Here is a 14,415-nt window from a genome sequence, read left to right as displayed (position 1 = left end):
TCCCACTTGTGCCGAGGAGAGCAAAATTTTTAAACATAATCTGATGCAATCAAGTGGTTCATTTTTGTCAAATATTTGAATGAGACATTTATGACGAAGTGATTTTGATGAAATACAACAATTTGATTACTTTTGCCAACGTAACTTGCACTTGACACATGATTAGTTCAAGGATTGTTGAAAATATGCTGATTTTCTATTTTTATTTTTTACCGTCTCTGGCTCTGATAATTGCTGTAATTTTGGCAATTAGAAAAAAAAGCTTTATAAACCTGCTGGTGAGTTTGGTGTTCAGAGTTAAGTAGAACAACGGATGATCTTTACTTTTGTAGAATATTGCTTCCAATCAGTCTTCTTTAGTTTGTCATCTGTATTTGAGTTTAAAAAAAAATGCTGTTTGCCTGAGGACTTCCTGAATGCAACAAATGGTACAGCAACAGTTCAACAATGAAAGTCATGCATTCGCGGAAATCCCACATTTAAATCGCCACCTGTCAGCTGCGTTTCAGCCAAATCTGTGCACATTTTGAGTCATGTTGCACACACACACACACACACACACACACACACACACACACACACACACACACACACACACACACACACACACACACACACACACACACACGAGTGATAATATAATCTGCCTTCAGCTTAAGAAAGTGAGGTGTTTACTGTCAATATTACATGATGCAAGTGTTACAAGAGGAAGTGATTTGTATAGTAATGCTTTAGTGAAGGTCAGATGAATCATACTTAATACCGAGGTTGTTGTTTGTGCGTGCGTATGTGAAATGCAGATGTTATCAGTGTTCCATCCTGTCATCGCTGAGAATCAAAAAGCTTTCATTCCACAACACCCAGAACTACAGGATTAGTTCTTCACCAGTATCGCACAAACGCTTCAACTCGAAAGCTCCTTTGCAAGGACATATCCTTTTATGAAGAACTCCTAAGGGTTGTAAAGTTTTACTGTAAGCTTAAGAAATGGAGAAAAATGCCCCTTTCCATAAATCACATAATGTTGCTTTTCAGAGAGAGCTTGAAAGTCGTCTCAGTCATTTTAGTGGAGCTTTAAATGGATGCTCTTGTAGTGTTTTTGTGCATGAAGCAATGTATGAAATAGTCTGTATAAATACACTTTGTCAACATATGACAAAATGAACAGGGTGATGTCTCACTAAATTCTATCAAATGTAGATCTGATTAATTAAATTGTGATATAGAACACTTTTTATGGCTGCGTCATGTGTCTGTGTGCACAACTTTAAATTCACACTCATCTTGTCTTATAGCAAAATGTGAAGGCACCTAATGGGAAATAAAAGCTGCCGTAAAAGTTAAGTTGTTAAAAGTCCTGAACAATGGATGCATGTTTAAATAACAATAAAATATTACAGTTACAAAAAGCAACAATAAAAATGTAGTTTAAGTTCTTCTTTTCGTTTTTGAAACTCCAAATATCACCCTTTCTTTCTTCAGCACAACAGCTTGAGCATTATAAACTCATGATGAGTCGTGTAATGAAGATTTAACATCATAAACATAACAAGCAAAAAATTGCAGGGACTTTAATGCAGTAAATGTGTCCTTAATGACATGATATAAAGCTTAATGTAATTTTCTGATGTTTGAAAGATCAAATTGTGTACAACAATTATCCAAGCTGCTAAAAGGACTCTGCTGGGAATGAGTCATAGTTCATATTTCATGACCGTTTTGCTAAGATATTTAAAATCAGTTTATTAACTTAAGAACTTTTGGTGATTCAGATGACGTGTCAGTCAGAAGAACATAAGCTCATGAAAGATGTGAGTCTGGACAGAAAATTTCTGTATTGGCTCACTCTTATCAATAAAATCTGGAATTTATAGAGTTGTTTAGTATGTACATACATACCTATATATAGGCAAATGTACATTAGACTTTGGTTAAAGCTGCTGTCCGGAGTTTCCGTTTGTTTTCAATTTATGTATCATTTTTTAACAAAGCTTAAATGTGTTAGTCTAGTTCGATACTATAATATAAAGTTAGTATAACGCGATATGAAAATTTATTCTTGAGCTCCGCCTTCCTCTCATAGACCCCCATGTTATTCCAAAAAGCGCCGGTTTGCTGCCGACCAATCAAGTTCGAGCTTCAGCTTTGTCATGCTGTCAATCAACGGTTACACGCACAGCAAGCAAGCCCATGCAGAGGTGGGCGAGCTACGCACTACGCAACCGCGCGCACATTTGTTTTGCTTGTGGAGGAGAGAGTATCAGGGATCAGCAACTTCCAGAAAAGTTACCAATCCCACGGCTTGTCAGGCCAAGAGACTGCAGGACGTTTTTTGGCTCGGGGTGCTCGCGTCGCTCCCCGACCACGGCCTCCATAGCCCGCCTGACGGCTTCGTTTAGATGCCCGACCTCTGGAGGAAGATGTTGGGGCGTCTGGGACATACTCTTCGTCAGAGGAGTCATGCAATTCTGAACTCTAGATAGAAATAAATAAACAATGTAACACATATGCACGCGTAAATGCACTAAGTTTGATAAACAACGTCATCGAGAGGGATACACGAGTGTAATCACATATTGAAACTTTACTCGTTAGTCCTAGCAGATTCATGTTATTTTGGTATTAGGACAAGTTAGACTCAATACAGCATTCTAACGTAATTCCTTTATTATTTACTAAATGTACTAAATGTAGAAGAGGGGAAAACAGCAAAACAGGCGAGATGCTGCAGCACTCCGGGCACCCCTCTCAGGTACTGCACGCGTGCACAAATAAAGGGGCAAAATCAGAGGGAGGGAGGCTGGGACCACCGGTGTTTTGGGAGACGCTGCGATTCAAACTCTGGACAGCAGCTTTAACTCAAAGTTGCAAACAAGTACAAAGAATCGGTTAATTTAGTAGTATCGATTCATCAGACGTTCTGCTGATACAGCCTTTATCACTACATATGGAAGGACTTTCCAAGATTATCATCCTACACTCAAAAGCTGAAACCTAACTAATTGTCTTGGGTTAAACATGCCTCAGACGGGTATTTTCTCGATTGGTCGCACCAACACACAATTTGGTTGCCCCAAATACAGCATGCCATTAATCAGCCTTGCATATGGAGGAAAAATTGTCATTGCTTTCCTGAGTTTTGCATGACTAGAACGATTTACAGCGACTCAAGACATGATATTTGCAAAATAATTCTTTCCAAAATAGTATTCATTTTGCAATTTCTATAAACTAGACACAGGGTAAACTTCTCACTTCCTGAACATCTTATCAATAGATGGTACAGTTTACAGACACTAACACAGGCATGTTGCTAAACGGCTTCACTAGCTGCTAGTTAGTTGATTGTGCACGGAGACGCCTCTTGTCTCCAACTCAATTACTACAGTGCAACGAGTCAGACAGATGTGTGACCAAAAATGACTTTGAAAGATTTCCTCCCTGTGGACTGCTTTCTATGGGCAGAGGTTTTTCTGTATCACCATCGATCATATTCATTTATTGGTGGAAGCCATGGTTCTAGGACTGCATTAGCCATTGTGTTTGAACATCGTACTTTTTCTTCTTTGACATTGCGATCTGTATCTCTCCCTCATTTTCCTCATTTTGTTTTTTCAAATCAGCTATGCACCTCTTCACCTGTGCAACACGATAACTTGATAAATGGATTGTTCACACATCAGGCAGGGAAATGCAGCAGGTAGGGAGGACTGAGGGAGTTAGTGAAGAAGAAACGGGCTGCTTTCAACCATAGTGATAAACACAGTACCCCTGTCAGATGGAGATGCACCAAAACAGCCAAAAGATCATCATGCAGTCACACGAATGCCAATGCATGACATTTTTACTCACACACAATGAAAAGAAAGCTTTCAGTCTGGAGCTCTGTAACATCTTTCATAGAGAATTTCTTCTAAGGAATTAAAAGGCATCATAGCTGTAATAAGACGGCGCTTTCACTGCTAATTTCCTGCTTTGGCTGATGAGCTTCATGACATGGGCACATGTAGATATCTCTGAGTAAAACACACACACTTTGCCCCTTTTCTTTGATGTTTGCCTTTATTGTAGAGCCGTCCTCATTATGCTATCCCTGTTAACAGCTCCTCCCAGAAACCGAGAAACAAATTCTTTCTCTTTAAGGATGGTTGAGACTCCAAATGTGGCTGTGTTTACAGATAGCACTTTAAGAGTCTGGTCTGGTTCTGAAAACCAAAACACTTATCCACCAAACATGAAATAAACATCGAGTACTGTAGTCAATTATGCCTTCAGATCAGCTTTAATCCTCATCACTGTGCTGTACTCAGAAGCATACACGTCTGGTCTTTCGGCTCGTGGAGGGTTGCCACATCTGAATTTTCAGTGGCACTGCTTTGTACATAATCCTGCCTAATTTACAGTATTTGCCAGCAGTCGTCTTGTCACTCAAACAGCATTGAATCAGCAGGAGGCGCATTGTTTTGCTGTTCATTTGATGCAGGAGCATATTGTTGAGACGTAAAGCTGGCTTTGATACTCCACAGTTTGTGCATGTGTTTTACAGTAAGTGCTTTTTAGTAGCAAGGACCTGGCAGACTGCTTTTGTGAAACCACCTTCAAAAGGGTTGAAAATGTCAGCCACGTTCGCTAGAGCACAGTTCAATCTATGAAGATTTTCTAAAAATAGACTTTTCTTAAAATGTTGTGAAATATTGCATAAACAGAGTAGGTTTTATTACATCTGACAGTGTGACAAATATTGCACAATGAAAACACAATGATTGGCATGTTTTGTGAACAACAATTACCTTTCAGCAATTGGAGTGACACAGTCTAGGAAAGAAAGCCTTAAAAACACGTTTGCAAAAAAGATGTTAACGTTGAAAATGCTGCCTTTCACCTACCTGGCATTTCAGACAAAGAAACTGACAAAGAAGTAAAAGAGACTGAGAAAGACAAAGCTTTATTGAACAAATAGCGCAGATTTTCTGAAACTTATGAATACGAAAGTGATGATTCCAGCCAGGAAAGTTTGCTGCTGAACTCTGTGCCAAGAAGACATTAAGTAACAGAAAGTTGGTGTGAAGGAAAGCAACATGTCTGCATCAATACTACAGACTCTAAGCAAAGTACACATGCTCTTGGTAGCTTTGAATTGCACTTCCACACAAAAACACAGCAAAATGACGGCAGAGGCCAAGCAAAGGAATACGTTTTGTTGTTTTTCTAATTCAGGTATAGAAAATTAATGGCCACTCTCTCAAGGCAAAAACAAATAAACCTAAACACCACATAAAGACTGGTGCCAAATTAAAGGAAAATGAATATAAAGTGTCTCATTGGGCCTCCACCTGCCCCCAGATTAGCTTTAGTGTTGCTTGCTGTTGATTATCCAAGTCCGCTAGTGAGAAAAACACCACTCATCCTAAAGATATTCCATACTTCAATCCAAAATCTACCATCGGTGTTCAACTGGGTTGAGATCTGGTGGCTATCGAGGCCATACCGTATGATTCACATCATTTTCATAGTCAGCAAACCATTCAGTGACCCCTCATGCCCTGTGGATCCTCATTTTTTGTCGGAGCATAAAGGTGATCACTCAGAACAACTTTGTATTGAGTCGCAGTGACCTTTCCTTTCAAATGGACAAATGGAGTCAAAGTATGCCAGCAAATGTCACCCACAGTATAACAGTGTCACTGGAGGATTCATTTTTTTCCTTTAATTTGTCACCCATCTCTACTTATTCATTCTATAACCCCATGAATCTTCAGAGGAGTAGAGATAACTGTACAACCTGTATGATACAGAAATGTGATGCATGGGTGGTTTCATTCGACTGTACGAGTAAGTTTACATGGCTGCACAGTTATGATAATAATTACGATTCTAATTGTTTTAGACAATGTTAAGATCATTATTATTCATCACATTTCTTTATTGATTTTAGAGACAAAATATTTTTCATGGCACTCATTGAACACAGCTCCCACTTCTGTGATTGTGACATTCCTGCTTGTGTACAAATCTTTGCATGAAAAGCAAGACTTCAAATAAGCATCACCTGAATTCACAGCATCTGCTAGGAGCTAAATCTAAATAAAATTGGACCCAGAATTCCTGATTTACGAAACATTTTCTTCTGGATAGATACAATGTACGGACATTCCCTGTACACCTCAAACGCTGGCTTCAGCAGATGTTAGGTAGGCAATTTACCCCAGTTAGAACCGAGTGATTTCACCTACACAGGCTGTTTTCAGTTAACAGAACATTGTATATAGCAGTTATTTTTGTTGGCCACATGTTTGGACATTGCACTTATTTTTGCACACATGAGTTTCAATGTGTCCAGCCTGTTCAATTTTAAAGTAGTGAGAGGAACCAATAGGCATTGGTCTCTACTCTTTTATGTGCAACGTCTAGCGTTTGGCTCACAACCTGAGAAAACATGACAGTTGAATGTAAGACCCACACAGGTCACTAACATATTTTCACTGAAGCAGCTAAGCAACTTTTACAAATGTGGAGGAAAGAGAAATGATTCCTTGAGGTGTTCGAGTAATTCAATTACTAAAGTTCCTCGAGGCAAAATTCTCTGAATCCAGGCTCCATTTAATCTACTACATACTAGATCCCAGGTCACTAAATGACGGGCCGTGGTCAGAGTATGGGCGCAGACTTCATCCTGTACTGACCCGGACCTTTAATCAATAAATTTCAATAAGATTTTAAATTTGACAGGACACTTCTATTTTAACCGGCACAGCTTTTCTAGTGTTTATAGAATGTAGCCGATCAGAGGCTGAACTACGGAGGCAGTTTAACATAGTCAGACTTTCTGTGTGTGAGTCGACAAAAACTAAAACCTCAGTCAGAGTTAACAGGTGTAAAGGCGGTTTTCAACTTTCTTTAACTCAGCCTTTCTACTTCAAACTCGTCCAGAAAAACAGGAGCGTTTAACGATCATTTGACTTGTTTTCCTCACAAAATGAACCGATCATGTGCAGCTCCTTCAGTCAACGGGTTGTTTTAATGGAGAACAATGAGAAATATAAATAAATCTAAATTTATGACAGTAAACAGCTCCAACTGGAAATTAAGGCAGGAATGCTGGTAGAAAACGTTAAATATGTGAAATGTATTTATTTTACTGATCAATGCAGCTGATTATTTCTAACAGACAGCTGCCCAATAAAACTATTAAAGTTCATTTAATTGAACATGATGTTGTATTGAAGTGCATGTAGGTCTGACACTGTCCTTTAATTTGTGACTGAATCAAAGTAAAACTAACGTTACTGATTGAATATTCTCTGTAATAAATACCAGTCATCTAATCAGTTTTCTTATGTGTTCTATCAGCTGCAGTACCAGCAGTTTTAAACAGATCAAACATACAAACATATTTATGTGATTTCTGCATCACCAACTAAATACATATGGGGTTCCCATGGCTTTAATTTGAGTTGAATACCCCTGTACTGTACTATATATGTACAATGTCTGCCTGTGTTCCACCAGGACGGTTATTTCTATTGCACAGCGCGCTCACTTCCTCTTTTCATGCTGTAACGCCCGCGCCAAGCACAGAATCCGATTACTTGATTAATCACCAGGATAATCGATAAAATACTCGATCTAAAACAATCAATGGCTGCACCCCTACGCTCCACAGATTTTCTCTGTTAAAATTCAAATCCTCTAAAACAACTTGTAAACTATAAACACAGTAAGAAAACTATTTCTTTTTGTCATTTTTAAAAATGATGCCAACAATACATTGACATTTTGCAGCTAATCAAAAGGCCAGCAATTCACAAAGCATAACTAGACAGGCTATGATCCAAAGAGTTCTAGGTGGAACATTATCTCATTGGCTCATCTTACTGCAGCCTCTAATTAGTTCTCTGCCAGGAAAAGGACGTGCTTAGTCAGTTTCCTGTGTGGTCTGTAATGGCCTGAATGTTGCAACATCAGGATACAGACTTCTTGCCTGCTACTTTCGTCAGGAATAAGATAGTCACACAACTGCTGACTCAGAGGGTCATTGTCCAACAGTTTAAAGCAGAGCTGACTGCGAAACACTGTCACACAATGGTTGCTTTCAAATACATGATTTAGAATTGGTAAAAATTAAAGTAAAATATGTCTTCTTTCTAATTTTGGTATAAAACACCATTTCACACTTTTCATTTGGTAAAACTGCTGGAGAAAGTATTATTGTTCTTTTGCATTACGGTCTCCTCAGTGTTGTAGAGGAAGCAATTCAGTTTTAATTAGGATGAATTAGCTACACAATCTACCTACTCAATCAGTCACTCAGACTGGAGGAAGAATGACAGTGCACATTTTGTCTGGCATATAATTTGTTTTTCAACAGGACAGAGTCTATTGTCCTATCTCTGGTCGACAGCACTGACTTATGAGAGCTGTCAGTCAAGCACAAAAACTTCATCTGACTCAGGAATCTGTTTAGGAAGACTTGACGTGAGAGAGATGAAGCTTCATTGTTCTGCTACTGAGACAAATGGCTTTACAAAGTTGCAATTTTTGTTGTTATTCGTCCCATTATCTCTGGCCAGAAATAGAGGCATTGTATTTTTAGATGCAGCAGCCTTTGTCTTCGTCATTTAAGGCAGTATTTGGTATCTTTGGACTTTGGAGGAGATGTCACTGTTCTATTACAGACTGGAGTATCTGCTCTGCTGGGCGGGGTTGCTATTTGTTACCAGAAGTTTTTGAAATTTTTTTTGTCGAACTTTTAAAACTTGACTGATGAACCTAAGGTCAGTGTGATGCATGGTTTGTCGTTGAATCTTGAAAAGGAACCTGAAGTTATTAACTTGTTTGTTCTTAAAAATGCCCATATAACCCTAAACTATAAAGGCAGTGGTCTAGAACAATGTTCACGTTGGGCACCTTGTCTCCCAGTGGAACACAACATGCTACAGGCACGATTAGTAGGCTTTTTAATTGTTGTTGTTTTTTTGCTGCAGAACCTTGTGTGCAGTCTAAGGGCAGGCCAAACCATTGTGGTTCTATAGGCCCTTAAACTGCACACAAGATTCTGCAGTTTAATGACAGGGTAAACCTTTGTGCCTGTAGTGCCTGTAGAACCTCGTGGTCATGGTCAAACCTGTCAGATCCTACGCCACAATGGAGACCGAAAGTTTGGAAGGGAAGATTAGAGGGCAGTCCTGTGAAAGCCTCAAAATGTTATGTGCTTCTGTAGTGAGTGCTTTAAAGGTTGCGACTCGTCTGTGTAATGTTGTAATTATGTCCCACATCTCAGTTCCTTGTGTTAGCATACTAGCATTTTACCAAGAAGCACCAAATACAAAGCGCAACAAAGGCCGATGGGATTTTCATATGTTGGTATTTAGTCCGGATTGTGGTGCAAGATCATGTACTGGGACTGACTGACATTTGTGAGATTTATTTTGAGTAGTAATTGAATGTCTGTGCAAAATTTAAAGTCAGTCCGTGTTAATGAGTTTACTTCTGCTCCATGTATGTGACTTTCCAGAGGTAAAGTGTGTGCAAGATTTTTGACAGCTGTTCGGGTAGTTCTTGAGATATTCAGGTAGTGGAACAAAACATCCCAAACATTGCAACAGAGTTCGATACAATCTGGAATTCTTTTGTTATGTAGTCAGGACTCAAGCACACACAATGCAGAGCCAAAATGGATAAACTATTAAAACCCTCTGAAGCTACTCATGCAGCATAGGTATTCACTAAAATTCACTCAAATTACCCTAAACAGATGCATTTATGCAAAAAACTTTGCTAGATAAGCCACTTCCTCAAAAGCTCTTTATTCATCGTGCTCAGTCTTGACACACTCATTCGGTCGCTCAGTCATTCATAGCAGCACTGAGCAAACCAGTATTTAAATTTATTCAGCTGTTGGCTGCGCCAGTCCAAAAATATACGTCTAGACGGTGAAAAGCCCACCTCGGTCTAATCCTTCCTGAGGCCAAATACAAGTCCAGGAACATTTCAGTGTTGAGTTTTCTGCTTTCTTAAGTCACTGTGAGTGGGAGGAGAAATGTGTATTCATGAGTCGTCAGCTGTTTGTCATCTCACCTTTCTTTTCCTTTGTCTCTGTGGCAGAATGCTGAAGTGTCCGTGTTTGAGGTGAACATCAGGTTTGTCGGAGGTCTGCTGTCTGCCTACTACCTGTCTGGAAAAGAGGTAAGGAGCATACTGAAGCTTCCTGTAGTGTTTTCTCACGCCACCTCAACATTCTTTGAAGAAGAACGTTGCTGGCTGAAGGCTGACTGATGAAACAGATGGTGGAGAGTGATGATGGACAGTGGAGCGAATACATGGCTGCTTTTTTATGCTCAGTCTCTTAAAAATAGCCTCCTCAAATGGTTGCTACAGTTAAATGTGTTCCATATGCAAGGACTGAGATAAGTTCTCTTTTTCAGTATAGGTGCTCCCTGGTCTAATTTGATTGATTTGCATCCAACCTCCCTATTGGTAAAAGATGACCTGAACATTCAAAATCCCAAAGCCCATCTGCAGTTTTGAAGGGCATTATATCTTTAAAAAGAGAAAACAAAATTACGCTACTTATCAATGCCAGAATATGTAAAAAGACAAAAAAGATTGAATCATCACATTTTCAACTTTACGGTACTTCAAGGTAGCTATGTCTGAGTGACCCTGAAATACTGCTGTGCAGAAGCTCTTAGAGACTCAGCTGTGACCAACAAAAATGAATAAACAAGAAAAGTGAGAGAGCCCAGTACTCCTTTAAGGCTGCTCAGTCGGATCATTCTTGAAAAACTTCGTAGCAGAAATCACGGCACCATAGAATGTGGCCATTTAATGTAGACGTACCCACAAACAAAATGACCTTGCGCTGAGCACAGGCGTGTGTTTATGCATGTGTACGTTATGTACATATTGTGAATCATGTGACCAAAACATATAGCGAGCAGTGGGAATTGATGGGACTCGGAAATACCCCCACAATTGAATCAATTGTTCCTTGTATGATTTTCAATGGATAAATCCCAATAAGTTGATTTGTAGTAGGATGACAATCATGTGATCATCAGCAGGCAACTGACGTAATGTTTACTTGTAGTCATAGTTACAATGACACTGTGCTGCTATCTCGCAGTGACACAGAAATCTTTAACAAATCCATAGATCCAGACTATAAGCTGCATCACTGCTGAAATCTGATCACTTGATCCGTGTGTCATTTCTGACCTTCCCTGAAAGTTTAATCCAAATCTGTTAGTCTGTTTTTGAGTAACATCGCTAACAGGCAGAGAAACAGACTGACAAATGTGCACCAGTTGTCACATAACTCCACTGTTCTGTGGTGGAGCAATACAAAAATCAGGACCTTTTCAGCTGAACTGGGTTGAACTTTAGGTTGTGCTTAGACAGAGCAGATATCTTCTGACTTTATGACTTGGTTATACTCTACAAAATGCATTTTTGAGTTCTGTCTAATTCTAGCTGTGGTTGTGTTGTTGCCATAGAGGTGCAGATCTCTACATTACAGTGAAAAATGAACCCAGAGTAAGTAAAGATTTGACAGGAGCAAAAATGGGGCAGAAATTGCTTTGGGGTTCAGGGGGCTGTATGGTGTTCTTGGATCCTTTTTTTTGTGGTGGCCCTGCATATGTTAAGTGTTCGGACTTCAAACTAAATGTTGAGATTGTTACCGAGAACATTACTTGCTTAAATGTGCCAAAGATAGATTGAAAGCCGCTGAACGTTTAAAGACCTCTGTCAGGTGAAAGGGAGAATAAAGGTGGTGTTTCTTCTTGCCCTTGGGGGGACACAAGATGTCGTGAAGTGTCTGACAAATTATTGCTCCAGACTTTCTTTATTCAGAAAAATGAGCGAAGAGAGACATTCCGCTGAGCTTCTCACTTCACTCGTCGTGTCAGTCCCGTTGTGTATGTGTGTTTGAGTGTGTGCGAATAGTGGCTAGAGGTTGTGAAAATGACACCAGCAGGGTAATACACTCTTACTACTCCACTACTCCACCAGTGCAGGGGTTGTGTGTTAAAGTCACCTTTCCTCAATGTCAAATCTTCTTTCTCTTTTTTAATTACATGATTCTCTATCTTAATGAATGATTAGGCCCCCATAAAAGAATGGATAGCTCAGCAGATCATTAAAACCCTGCACAGCCCTTAGAAATCTGAAAGATGTTCAAAGTTCATTTGTCTTTTCAGACTGATACCACCATGGTAAGATTGTACTTTGACCGACTTCTTTATCGATGTTTCCGATGTAATTTGTTTTAAATGAACATATATTTAATGAATAAAAGTGGTTATACACAATTGCTACACACACACATATAATCTACATGCTTACCCTAGCATGAATGAACTCGAGTTGTGAGGCTAAGTGCTTCTTTATTAGCAGGTAGAGATAGTTCAGGTAGGAGTCAGACTGGAGGTCAAAACCCATTTCCAGGTTCAATGAGCATTTCGACGCTACAACACACACAGATAATCTAGAGCAATGATCGTTATTTGTCAGCTACCAGAATAAAAGACTGTGGCATATAACAGGCATTAATAAACAGAAATTACTTCTTAAATTGCATGTAGCAAAGCTGCAAAATTGTAGGACAAGTACAAGAAAATGTATCCTTATTCAACAAGTTTTTAACAAAGTGGTTTAGTGCACTACTTCAGGGCTGATCAGTCGACAGCTAAACCACTTAAATATTAAACAGAAGTAGATAGAACTTGTTCATCATTTCAGTACTTCCCCAAAGCTTATAACAAAGTCAGACAGTGCAACAAAAATGGTTTGCACTTAACCGGTCTGCACTTCTGTTGTACTTTTTTTCCTAAGTGATATTCAAAGCACTTTTTCAACACCACAACAGAGCCGCCATGCAAGGTGCTCATCTGCCATTGGGCGCAACTTTAGACAGGCTCAGTGTGTTATCCTTGGACACTTTGGCACATGGAAGGGCCTTATATCAAACCACCAACCCTGCAATTAGGGAGCAGTTTGGTTCACTGCCACAGTCACCTAAATCAAGCAGAATAGGCCTTTGAATTTGTGTAAGTAATTTCAAACCTAAACAGTGCTTTATTCTTACCTTACCTATCAGAAAGTTTATAACTGATGTTTTTTTTTCCACAGCTGTTTGATTAATTATCTCAGTAAAGTCAGAAAGTAGTGAAAAATCACAATAGTTTGCATAAAAAAAATCCCAGAAGTTCCTAGAACCAGGAACTTGAGATTAATTACAATATGTGCCTGGAAAATTGCTTAATGATTAATGGATTGTCAAGGCAACTGCTGACTGATTTTCCCGTTGATCGATGAATTGACTCATTAATCAGTTCAGCTCTACAGTGGAGATCAATGGGTTGCATTATTGGGTTGGGCTGCTTTATTGTCAGCCATGAGAGGAAGTCCCAGTTATGGCTCTTTAACTGAACTGGTTACTCTTTATACAAAAAGTATATACATAAAACTGTAAGCAGATTCTAAAAGACTAAAACAAGTCAACAAAACAAATGGCAAACCATAATTCACCTATAAGCAAATTAACAGAAGCTTCAGAAAGATGGCACTGAGCTTCTACACTGATCTTGATTCATAATACTGAGAAAACCTGCTCCATGGAAAAGATTAGCTTTGGGATCATCTGAGCTGATAATCTCAGCAAGTGTAAAACGGTGGATGCAAAATGACTCCTCATCATTTCTCATCAGTCACTCCTTTTCCTTCATTTCTTTTTTATGAGGGTCACTCAGCTTATGATCCTCCTGTATTTCATCAGAGACTTGAGAGGTCGCTCTCATTCAGCTCCAGGTCAGTGGCCTCTGAAGGATGGAGGAGATAGATAGAAGTAGCTGCTGGGTGGCCTTGGAGGACTGAAGCCTTTTGATGGACAACATGAGTGAATGTTGCTGGTGGTGTGGCTCTGACTGCCGGTGTAAGGCTAAAAGACTTCTGAGGACACTAAAGGAGGTAAAACTGCAGCAGTGCCGGCTGGTTTCAGTGAAACATTAAAGAAGATGTAAAGGAATGAACTGACTCTGCACTGGTGGAATCATAAAAAAAAACGGACAAACTTTTAACCACTAGTGATGCAGATTGAAGTAGTCTTCCTACCTGATATTTAGCAGTGTTATTAATCAAAAAATGAGGAATTGTTTAAACCATGGACATGTGATATTTGCCACAAAATGACATGGTTGCATTAGCTACTCAATTATATGAACTCTGTCCCAGTTGACTCCACGTTTTGACACCAAAACTTGAAAAATTACCAAATTACATTTTTGTGTTTAGTAGCAATTGACCATGTCTTACCTAAAGCTCTCAGGTTTAGCACCAAGTGAATGTCAAGTGAAGTCCTATCTCCAAGAAATCTGTCTGATGCTTGGCACAGCTTGAAATACATAAGACAGAAAC

The 14,415-nt window shown here is 39.3% G+C and overlaps 1 protein-coding gene across 1 annotated transcript in view; it reads left to right on the top strand.

The window, feature by feature from the left end:
- The window catches only part of man1a1 (mannosidase, alpha, class 1A, member 1), a 164,207-nt gene that overhangs the window by 64,285 nt on the left and 85,507 nt on the right, over positions 1-14,415 (top strand). Inside the window, exon 4 of the mRNA XM_022199238.2 lies at positions 10,105-10,185. Within this exon, the coding sequence (XP_022054930.1) occupies positions 10,105-10,185 (81 nt within the window). The remainder of the gene's footprint in view (positions 1-10,104; positions 10,186-14,415) is intronic.

Source organism: Acanthochromis polyacanthus, chromosome 16 (assembly GCF_021347895.1).
Source record: "Acanthochromis polyacanthus isolate Apoly-LR-REF ecotype Palm Island chromosome 16, KAUST_Apoly_ChrSc, whole genome shotgun sequence".
In the NCBI taxonomy this organism is placed as follows: Eukaryota; Metazoa; Chordata; class Actinopteri; family Pomacentridae; genus Acanthochromis; species Acanthochromis polyacanthus.
The sequence above is the reverse complement of the archived record's forward strand: the minus strand, read 5'-3'. Positions and strand labels throughout refer to the sequence as shown.